Source organism: Onthophagus taurus, chromosome 10, assembly GCF_036711975.1.
Source record: "Onthophagus taurus isolate NC chromosome 10, IU_Otau_3.0, whole genome shotgun sequence".
NCBI lineage: Eukaryota > Metazoa > Arthropoda > Insecta > Coleoptera > Scarabaeidae > Onthophagus > Onthophagus taurus.
This window is the reverse complement of record NC_091975.1, coordinates 3,879,094-3,891,066: the sequence shown is the minus strand read 5'-3', so window position 1 is coordinate 3,891,066 and position 11,973 is coordinate 3,879,094. Positions and strand designations below refer to the sequence as shown.

Below are 11,973 nucleotides of genomic sequence, written 5' to 3'. Positions count from 1 at the left end.
CGGGCGACGCGCTAGAACTAAGTTTATACCAGCTTTAGGTTGATATAACTACATATCCAACGTCTCGAAGTGATTATAAACGATTTCTCATTCAAGAGTTGTACCTTGAGTTCACTTTCGAAGACATCAAATGAACCAACTTACGTTCATATAATTAAATTTTACGATTTAATATATAAATCGTTTATTAACGATTCGTGAGACCCACGAGAGATTAAAGCGAATTGTTTCAGCTTTTCTATGTCCGCAATGCAGATTGTTACTACAATTTTTAATTTTTTTGCTAAACGATGAGCGTAATCGAAATAAAAGGGCATTTAAAAAAAAACTACGTTCAAAATTCACATTCGATTGACTTTGTTATTCGCGAAACTATGTAACAAAATAACATAACAGAATGAAATTTTTTTTGTGCGAATTGAGGAAGAAGTGAAAATACTTGCGCGATGAGTTTACGGTTAGGAAACAAGTTGAATCTGATATCTTACTTTTTCCCCTAGGGATGGATATCATCGTTAAAGATGGGATAATTAGAAAGAAGAATCAGTTGTATTTTGAATTGAAAAGTTTTGAATGCAATCTAATTTCCCCAATCTTTTAATTAAGCTAATCTTTTAATGCAAGTTAAATTAAGTTCTTGTGTATTAAGTATAATTTAAAACTAAATTCCACATACAATTGTTTTTCGACATTTTATAGTTCCAATTTCCACTTAATCACCTTTCCAAAAACCTTAATTAATTCAATGAAACAATACAAAACTATGTATTTCTCTTTTCGAATCGAGAATGCGTGCTTATTTTCGCCGCGAGGCGTTGTTTAAACTTCGACCGCCAGCCAAGTACTAACTAAAACGTACCCTCTCAATTTTCCACCCTTCTTCATGTTGGCGCATCCATTTCCATGGCGACACGAGGGAGGAAAACCTCATTCTGACGTCATGGTATTGTCCGCACAACAGGTGTGTTTCCCCCACTCCAAAACAGTTTGTCTTTTAAATTTTTTTAAATGAAATATGAGGGTTTTTAAAAACGATTAATTTCTTTATGGTTTCATCTATATTTTTTAATTATAATCAACAACTCTAAGTACAATTTGCATTCCATTTTTAATTATATCTTACACGATAATTATGTACATATAAAGTGCTGACTAAATGTTTTGTAAAAAAAAATTGGAATGTTTAGTTCTTGTAAATGATATACACTCTATACGTTACGCGGAACAAAAATATACAAAAAAGAATAACTTATGTTTTTGAAAACCTTACATTTAATTGTTTAGTTTTAGTACCATAACATGCTAATGTAAAAAAAAATTCGTTTAGATACTTACAAAATAATATTAATAATTAAATTCTCTCACAACTTTTCGTGTTATTTTATACGATTTATATTTTTGTAAATAGCTACCACATAAATGGAAAATTAAGAGCTAACAATTAGTACCTTGGAATAGACCGTTCTTTTCTTCAAATTTTATATTCTTAGATTAATAATACTTTTTAAATATTGGTTATTCTAAATAATATAAGACATGTGACGTTATTTTCTGCAATATTTCAATACAATTTAACACGAATTTAATCCGGTTAATCATTTCTTAATTTTTGTTATCAATATTATACTTTAAATAATTCAAATTTTCATCTTTATAACAGAGATAATTTATAATTAATAGGTTTTGGCTATAAAAATACATTCTCATTCATTTCGGGATTTTAGCGTTTTTAGTTTATATATATTATATTATTTAATATAATATGGTTTTATATATTTTCACATCTATACGCACTTTACTTTTAATACTAATGAGCGTTTCTTTAATACATAAAAAAGACATTTAAAAAGAGTTATTGTAGTAAGTGAATCATAATGATTGTGTAAAAATTATTTGGAATAATAAATATAAACAATTTAAAATAACCAACAACAACTGATATAATAACTTGTCTTTGTTATTATTTGAATACATGAGACTAGTTTCGGTCAAATGTAGCCATCTGCAGCGAAATAATCGAATGTATAAAACACCTATGCGGCTATTCGGCACCTTTGAGAGGAAAATACTGCGCCATATATACAGGGAAGTGTTGGAAATAAAATGTGGCACAGAAAATTAAAAAACAGTTTAATTATATAATAAAAATTAATAAGATAAATTAAACAGATGATTAAAAAAATAATAACAGAACCAAAATGCAGTACTTGCTTTAAAAATTGATAACCAAAACAAAAAAAGATCTAAATGGTCCAATTGAGTAGGGCAATAACAAATACAGTGATTTAATTCATAACAGAACATTTCCAAGATTCAAATTCAATGTATCAAAAATTTACAGTAAATCTATACCCTTTAATTTTAAACATTATCGATTTTTATTAGCTTATATTACCGATATTAATACTCCAAATAATTTAATTACACATTCTGATTCACTCTAAACATTAAAAAAAAAAGAGGAATAATTAATCACATTTCGGTTACATAGAAGCCTTTTTAATCGCTTTTTAAAATCATGAGATGCGAGTAGATTTGTATGGTTTTATAAGATAGATATTATTATCAGGTAACAGGATTATTATTTAAAATAATTAATCATAACGCATAATTAATAAAAAAGTTTTCGAAAAACTTTCGGTATTTCCATTAAATATTTGTTTATTAAATTGATATTTAGCGCTTAATATGTGTGAGAAAAAGATAAAATAGCTGTAATATTTAGTGTTTCATCATCAACCTTCCAAAATCACATAGCTTGTTTAATTAATAATTAATCAATTTTAAGCACTTCAGTATTTTAATTTAATGAATAAAAAAGTGATATATAAATATATAAAAATATTTACCTGAAATATACAAAAAGTAATAAAAAATTGCGGATTTTTACAAATTCCATTTTAAATATTTAAATGTTCCCGCGTTAAAGTAATCTTTTCAAATTCGCCCTCAAGAATCAACCTTTTTTTAATTTCCGCAGACAATTTAACTCGCAATTCTTCGATTTGCGTTTGATGCATTAAATGATGTTGGGCGATCATTTCATTTTGTTTTTCCACTAATCGTTCTAAAACCTCAACTTTTTGGGCTAACTCGATGTATTGTGTGAAACTTATCGTCGTCTCTCCATTATTCGCAACATTATTTGGTGGTAATTCCGTTAACTTACCGATTACTTCCGATTTCTTATAATTTACGTTATGATTTAAATTGTTACTTAAATTAGAATCTGTGTGGGAAGATGCCTCATTTGATTTTAGTCTTGGGATCGATGGTTTTATTGCGTGATGATGGTGATGATGATGATCTTTTTGATGATGATCAGATTTTTCAATTTCTATTTTTTCTAATGGCGATTTTATTCTTTTTGAACTCAATGCGGGCATTGATTTCGACATATCTTGAGGACTTTCTCTTTCTGGTACCACTTTAACGTCCTCCATTTCAATGTTTTTTCTAATTTCTGGTCCGGGAGAAGTAGATGATCTTTTCGCTTGGTTTATCTTCATTTCTTCTAACCACGGCGCTTTGTGTCGCTCCCATTCCCTCACTTGAGGTTTAATTTCGTGTGTTTCATGGGGGATATCATCATCATTCAAAATTTCCTTGTTTTCCTCCTCTTTATTTGTGTTCGTTGGAGGTCGTCTCGATGGTGGTTTCGCCCTTCCAGCTCGAACATCTTTTAAAAGAGAATTCCTTTCAACTTGATCAAACGCATTTTGATTCTCATCCTCCCGTTTTGCTTTGTTACTATTTTTACTCATCTCCAATTTATTTTTGCTGCCAACCCCACCATCTACAACATCTTTTTTATTATCGATTCCTTCCAATGTTTTTCTAAGGGCTTGAAATATATTTCCACCTCCAGAACTTGGACTTTTCTTAATGGGAACATTGGGTTTCTTAGCTGGAACTGGGGGATGTTTATTGGAAATATCACCCGCTTTTGAATCTATTGAAGATCTTTGGGATATTGGTTTTGTAGAATCTGGCGAAATCCATGGCTTTGAGATGACTTCTTTCTCTTTTTCATCTGATGGCATTGTTGAAGTTGTCGACGTTGTTGGGATAATAACCACGAAATTATCGGGGAAAACACCAACTCGGCCATTTAGCTCGCCTCTCCACCAACCAGCATCAACACCATCTTTTGAAATTAACGTGATCAAGTCTCCTTCTTTTAACGTTAATTCGTCATCGTTTTGAGCTTTATAGGTGTATTTGACTTCGCATAGTGTTTTCACTGCAATTAAACCATTTTTTATTAATCTTATTATTTCTCTTAATTGGAACCAAAACATAAGAGTTTTGGTTTGTTATTTTAAAGTATTCATAAGGAAATCATAAAAAAGTTCAACATTTCCAAAATTCATAGGAATAGTTCTTACTCAATTATGTCATAACAAAGTATTGCACTCAACTGATCGATTATCACCGAATTGTTAAATTACATACAGTGTGTTATTTAATTATCCTACCCGACGTCATCATTGCAAGTATGCAACCAATATCACAGTATTGCTATTACAAAGATATAATAAGATAATTAATTAACACAGTGTACTTGAGGTTTGTGAGTCTAGGGCTCATTTATGAACCTCCTAGGTTTAGAATTAAATTGTTTTAAAACTCCAAGCAATGTCTATTAGATGAGATAATAATACATTGATAAGAAGGTACTTAAGATTGGGGAAGAAAGATGTAGGGGAAATTAAGATGGAGGAATTGTTGAAGATGCTGATATGGTTGAAAAGGGGAAAGCCAGCAGGGAAGACGGCCTTTTTTTTTGGTTTACAAAAAAAAAACTCGTGGGGACAGAAAAGACACAAGATGATGGAGGAGAATATTGAAGGTGTTTTGGGGTTAAGCAAGGAGACACCAGGATATAGATAGTGAGAGTTGAAGCTGGAGAAGATGAGAGTGGAAATAAGTAGAGGGTGATAAAGTATAAGGATAAGTTGGAGCGGAAGAGCAGTTTGAAGGGAATATTATTGGGGAGAGTATGAACAACAAGAAAGAAGGGAATATTATATCTGAGCAAGATACTCAATAGAGGATATACAAAAAATGAGGAGGGAAGGGTCAATATTGTGGGAAGAGTTGGACAGTAGATATAAATATGTGGAAAAACAAGAACAGCGTGTTTAGGTTGAAGAGGTATGATTGCGCGATTTCGATGCAGGAATGAAGAGAAGGCGAATAAGTATTGGGTGTGTAAATGGGAGAGCATAGATGGTGGAGGTGACGAGGGAGAGGAGGAAGAGGGGGCATTAGTGTGTAAGTTGTATATTATGTACTGTATACTGAATGGGACAATAAAGGATAGTTTATAATCAATACTTAATTAGGTCAAGCTGTAAACTTAGTTTCGAACGCAGTTTTAACATGTCGTACAACGACATTATGTTGTATATTTTCGACGTCCTCTTCGAAACACAACCATGAAATGTATTATACATTAATTAGTAGCCATATGAATCATACAATGAGGAAGTAGTAGATAAATTCATAATAAATGTTTTATTACAGAAGTAGAAGCTACTCCCTTCCAAATTCTTACGGTCATTAGTTGTTGTGTGTCTTCCCATTGTTTTGATAACCTTCCTCTTGGTCTCTTGCTTTGCATTCAAATAATACATTAATTTAAAGAATACAAATTGTCAAAGAGTATAACTTAAATATGATCTGACAGATATGTGCTGGCGAAACAATGTTGAACTTGAGAATGGAGCTTGATTAGAAACTAAAGGAATTTGGTGGGACTTCTAAATAAAATAAATATTAGTTCCATGGGTTGGGTTGCTCCGTCTTTAAAGATTCATTTGTCTGGATAAGCTCGGGCAAAGAATATAAAGTATATTTGGAAAATTTCCTTAATAATCAAATGATGGTATTTTGGGTAGTGCTAAAATTATTTTAACCACAAAATAAATCTAAAAATTAATTAAAACATCAGTTACAAAAGAATTAAACAATTCAAATTAAATAAAATAATTTCTTAAAAATTTAATTTATAAACTATCTATTTATTTATTTTTAATAGAGATGAGTTTTGTTAACATTAATATTAACAAAACACACTTTATTCTCTCTATCTTTTTTTATCTTATCTCAAACAAATATTAATTCCTAAACTTATAATCCAAAATATCAACAAATTTATATATTCTTATGGTTGACTCACCTGGTTTGGGAGGTAACGAAGGAGATTTAGCCTCTACTTCTCCGGCGGTTGATCCAATATTTTTTTCTGGATTACCCATCGTAGGTATTTTGATTGGTTGTGATATCTCTTCGACGAAATTTGAGGGAAACACACCCTCTTTTCCATATAGAACTCCTCTCCACCAACCCTCTTCTTCCTCGCCCAAAACATCAATTACATCTCCCACTTTTAAATTTAACTCGTCCTCATGATCTTGGCTGTAACTAAAGACAACTCGACATTGCCGACTGCCAGATTCTTTTTTGTGATGACGTAAAATAACGTTGTCTTTTGAATCTTTTAATGTGGACACACAACTTTTTGGGAAAAGACCGTTTTTGTTGTTTATAGTACCTTTATACCATTCCGGGGACCATTGTATCACATCTTTAACTATATCCCCTTTTTTTAAGGTTAACTCGTTAGGTAGTTGACCTATATAGTCATTTTCAACAAGCATTTCACCTACAATAATTGATTAACATTTAAAATCGTGTAGAATTTAGTTACAAATATATTTCTTACCCATTTTTTATCTTATTGTATTCTTCTTCCCGAATTTTAATTAAAAAAAATATGTAAAGATTATTTTTATTGTTTGATTAAGACGATTCTTTTTTGACCATTATTAACATAAAAAGGGGAAATTTTCTTTGTTAATAAAAGAAAAGTTACGGTGATTTTTATCGTGGAAAAACCTTAAACATTTCACAGCGAAATAAACCAACCTTTATTACTACGTACACCTATTACCAACTGAACGTCTCTGAAATGATAAAAATCACTAGGTTTGTTGACATTTCGCTTTTTACCGGATGACGTAACCTGTCATCATAATAACGGTTTCTTGGAAACGTTCTGCGACGAGTTTATGGGTTTGTTAATCGATGTGAGTCATTTTATAAAATCATCTTTTAGTTTCAGCAAATAATTGAAGAATCGAATTGCGGCTTTATTCTCTTTCGTTATTGTTTGTTTAAGAGAGGAGATATCAAAGCTTTCCTTCATATAGTTTATGTTTACTTTCAGATAAAAATTACATTTTGAACAGTTTATTACGCGATTTGTTATATTTAAAAGGAGTGTTTATCAACAAACTGAGATATAAATTGAAGGATATTATACATTTTTCTAATCACAATAAATACACTGAATTTATAATTTCGCATTAGCGCCATCTTTTGATGGTTACCTGTTTCAAATGACAATATTTAAAAGAATACAAACTTGTTTATAGATACACATATTTAGGTTGTTGTTGACAGACAATAATAAGAATTCTATTAAATATTAATATTTGTGAAATGCTGTATACACAATACAGATAACTAAAAGCCTGTTTAACTGTACGACGAAATCCAAAACTTTGTAGATCTAGTCTAGTGCAGTTTTAGTTCAATATAATACATTAATAACAATAAAAGTACAATATTTTATGATATTATAAAGTTTAATTCTTAAATCATTAAAATAATTATTCAGATCATATTTTCCAGATACACTTTAACTTGCAAAGTTTAAAACCTAAAGATCATTATTTGATATGAAACGATTTCCTTCGGAATGTTTCCCTGTGTATTTATATTTACATTTACTGTACATTCCTTTATGGTCGTTTGGACTTCTAATGGTTCTGGGCAAAGGTGTATAATTAGAAATAATCGGGCTCAAATTGTCTCCACCCAATTCGTTTTGTTTCGGTTTAACAATTTTCATAAACTTTCCCCTTCTCGAAGCTTCGATTCGCTCCGAATCATCTACTTTGCTTGAATCTAAAAACTTTAATTTTGGTAGATGATACAGAACGTGATATCTAAAAAGATGAATAAAAAATTGAAATTTTTATGATTCATTTATTAATTGACCTGTATCTTTGATAATCCTCTTCATCGTTCGATATATCCGAAAGCTGGTTTGGGCAAGCTTTATTTCCTAAAAGGCTCAAATAATTTATTGCAGGAAGATTGTGTCTTATTTTAATTAATAATCCTTCGATATCAGTGATCTACATCAAAAAAGTAAAACTTATTACGAATTAATATTTGTTTTTATAATAATTACTTTATTTTTATTGATGGAAAGAGTTTGTAAATACGGCATATACGGTAAAATTATGTTGTCGGTTAGTTGATTATTATCCAGAATCAACTCTCTAAGGAGAGGAAATCCTTCCAAACCACGCAATGTTACTAATTCGTTGAAACTTAGGTCCAATGTGTACACTTTTGCTCCGTACAACTTCACCAAAGTTTCTGGAATTTTATGACATTTTTGACCACTGTAACATAACTAAAAACATGAAAATTAAAAACTTAAATAATTAAATCTAAAAATAAATTATTTTTGTTCCAAACGAGAGATTTATACAGAAATATATTTAGTCCATTATCGAAGACAATGTCGATCTTGGATATGTACCCCAACATAGAAGAAGGTCAGATACATCCTGAATTCGAAGGATCAGACACACTGTTTCTAATCGAGTCTTAACAGAAGAAGGATAGAGAAGAATAGCGATCGAAATGCAGGAAGAAAATGTATTTGAGACATCGAAATTATTTTGGGCAAATTGAATTGTGCCAACAACTTCCTTGATATTATTCGTATGTAATAGTATTAGTATCATGCCTCAAAGCCGAGGTCGCTTGCGGCCGAGGTAGTATTCGTTTAATCAATATTTGGTTGCGATTACAACCTGAAAAATTGTGTATATACATATCTATGATATCATTCGTGTCAAATAAGCTGAAATCTCATGCCGCGAGGTATCACTCCCTATTTCAAAGCCGAGGTTGCTTCCGGCTGAGGCAGTATTTATATTCAATATTTGTTTTCAATAATACGCACAATATTTGAACGCACGAATAATTGTACAGCATATAGATTTAAGAATATAATTTTACATTCTTAATGTTATAGATAAGAATATTTAAAACTCAATAATCTTTACCCTTTCCTCGGAATTTCCATTCGTTACCTCCATTTTATAACTTAACAAACTTTGTTGTCTACGTAAAATTGAATTATTATCACCAACTTCACTCACGACATTTATCGAATAACTCCTTCGCAGGAGAACTGTCTGTCTTCGATGACCCGACATTTTAAAAAAATTGATAACGATTAATTAGTATCAGAAACGGGATTTTATATTTCAAAAAAAAATTTATATCTCAAAGACGTTTATTGAAATTTATCCTTGGATTAATTAGAAGAATTGTAATAACTCGTTGATAATTTTGATATCGTTCAAGATTAATAACAATAACAACTTCACTTGGTAACAAGGTTTTTATTGTAAATAAATTTTTTTTTGTGAATTATTTTTCTTTACGACTTTATGAAGAAGTTCACCGAACGACACTGACCCTTTACATTGCATTCAGTGCTGGTATTGACTTTACTCGTCTTTATAATCTAATTAAAAGAATTCTACAATTTTTATCTTTTGTTATTTAGTCATAGAAAATTTTATTTTCCAATATTATTTCCTTTAGTTGTTTTATATGCACTTACCCTTGTATCCAAATAATTAATTCCTTCACGTATCATCGTAGCGTCAACAATTTCCTTCACATTGTAGAAATTCACTTTATATTTACTCCGTCTATATCACTACTGCTATTATTACTATAAATTTGTAATAGATATGATGAAATCGATCTGTATTGAAAAAAAAGTTGTTATTAAATTTCAAAATAAAACAAAAAAGTTTTAATGGAGTTTTAAACAAAAACGGAAATGATGGATTGGATCGTTTTTAGTTAATGAAACTAATGAAAGGCGTTTAAGTAATTTAATAACATTTCTTCGTAAATCTTCCTATCCGATAAATATTATCAGTAAACGGGTATGAATAAACATTGTTCTAATTTGAGTTAAGATAAACACAAGGTTTATTTTTACAGTTTGTTAAGTAATAACATCGTTACTTGGTACGTATGGTTCATAATTATTGAGTCAATTAATTACTATAATTAATAATTTAAACTAACAGGATTGCTTATAACGAAACGGCTAAGGAATGGTAACCTCTACAGAAGAGTAAACATTCACAAAAACATGGATCTCCCCAGGTAGAGTAGCCACCTATCAGATCGATCACATCCTGCTCGATAAAAGTATAATGGATGTGAGGAGCAGGAGGGAGATGTCATGCGTATCAAGCCATCTCTTGGTACAGATCAAGTTTAGATGCAGAATTAACACACAAAAATTAGAAAAAAGGAAAATGTCAAACAAAACTAAATTTGGAAAGATTAAAGGAGCCCGAGATACCAGAGATCAACGAAAATGAAGTAGAAGAACACTGGAACAAAATAAAATTACATGCTACATAGAAAATATGTGCACCAAAAAACAAGAGAAAGGAAAGAAGAATTCGAAGAGGCGAGGAAAAAGCTAATAAGATATGTAGAAGAAAGAAACGACAATATTTGAACCATCAGGTAGAAGAGATGGAAAGAAATTTTAAAAAACCCCACATCACATTGATGAGAGACAAAACTGGAAGTATAATCGTAGATATGGAAAACACCAAACAAGCATGGCAAGAATATTTCCAACAACTTCTCGGAAACCCAGATAACCCAGAAGAAATTCCCCACCAACAAGAACAAGAGCAACAACAACCAGAACAACAGCAACAACAGGCGAACCGTCCTCTGATAGAACTACCTACATTATAGGAAGTCGAGCCAGTCCAAAAGAACAATAAATCATCTGGATTTGATGGAATAGCTATAGAACTATATAAAACAGCCTATATAGAACTCTTAGCATCTTAATATGTAGTTAACATATGGAACGAAGAAAAGATCCCCAGGACCGAAAAACGAGTGTTATCATCTCAGTTCACAAAAAATGAGACAAACTAACATGCAAAAACTATCGCGGAATCTCCCTAGTGTGTACACGAATACAGATATACACGGAGGACATCATTGGTGATTATCAAGCAGGTTTCAGGTGAGGCAGATCCACTATTGACCAGCTATTTATCGTCGTCATGGGCATTCGGCAAACCTATGACTCCATAAAAAGAGATAGGATATATGACATTATAAACCAAAACCCGGTATCTTAATTCTTTCAACAATTATGAGGGGTTAACTACCAAATGGGAAAATAAAATGTTTTCATGTCTTTTTGCTCAGAGTCCGCTACGTGTGACTGTATAAGCGCGAGTAGTGGAAGGTTAAAAATATATTTTAAACTTAGCGGCGTCATCTGTTTTTCAACGGCACAATCATAATTAGTTACGTTTTGTTTGCAAGATTAAAATTAATTTCATCAAATCCACTAGATGGCGATATACAATGTTGGTGCTTTATTTTGTTTTTTTAAAAATAATTTTTTAGGGAAACAATTTTTTAATCTTTTTAGTAAATTATTATTTTCATTCTAAAACCTATATCATTACTAAATCAAGTTGTGTGGTCTCCAAAGACGACAGACACACGTTCGATTTAGGCCGGCGACAAAAAAAATCCACAAAAAAAATCGCACTATAATGAAATGTCTATTTCCGGTGTGCCATTTCGTCATTGGAACCGCAGGCCAAAATAACACGAATTTTCTTCTTCACATCGCGTTCGTGTTCCTCTTCGTTTTAATCTTCTCCTGCGTTGTCTCGTCGTTTTCTTGGATGGAGAGGATCCCTCAATCAAAAACTCATTTTAGGGGCGGTATGGCACGAGATTGTAAGTTTTCGTGTAACCGCAGATGCGAAAATAATCGCGCTCGGCTACCGAATGGAAAAGTCAAAC

General features: G+C 31.3%; 2 protein-coding genes across 4 annotated transcripts; both read right to left on the bottom strand.

Annotated features, from left to right (window-relative positions):
• Positions 1-1,039: 1,039 nt before the first annotated feature.
• Positions 1,040-7,220, bottom strand: LOC111428200 (CIN85 and CD2AP related). Its single transcript, XM_023063638.2, has 3 exons — positions 6,731-7,220; positions 6,185-6,670; positions 1,040-4,243 (listed from the first exon to the last, which is right to left on the bottom strand). The coding sequence occupies exons 1-3, from the start codon at positions 6,732-6,734 to the stop codon at positions 2,901-2,903; spliced, it is 1,833 nt and encodes a 610-aa protein (XP_022919406.2). The 5' UTR covers positions 6,735-7,220; the 3' UTR covers positions 1,040-2,900.
• Positions 7,221-7,636: 416 nt separating this feature from the next.
• On the bottom strand, positions 7,637-9,987 carry LOC111428202 (leucine-rich melanocyte differentiation-associated protein-like). Of its 3 annotated transcripts, none has more exons than XM_023063643.2 (4): positions 9,722-9,987; positions 8,267-8,494; positions 8,071-8,210; positions 7,637-8,018 (listed from the first exon to the last, which is right to left on the bottom strand). In XM_023063643.2, the coding sequence occupies exons 1-4, from the start codon at positions 9,755-9,757 to the stop codon at positions 7,730-7,732; spliced, it is 693 nt and encodes a 230-aa protein (XP_022919411.1). In that variant the 5' UTR covers positions 9,758-9,987; the 3' UTR covers positions 7,637-7,729. The 3 variants fall into 3 exon arrangements, with proteins under 3 accessions (XP_022919411.1, XP_022919410.1, XP_022919412.1); XM_023063642.2 differs by lacking the exon at positions 9,722-9,987 and adding an exon at positions 9,156-9,367; XM_023063644.2 differs by lacking the exon at positions 9,722-9,987 and adding an exon at positions 9,156-9,265 and having other exon boundaries at positions 8,267-8,483.
• Between the last annotated feature and the right edge of the window lie 1,986 nt (positions 9,988-11,973).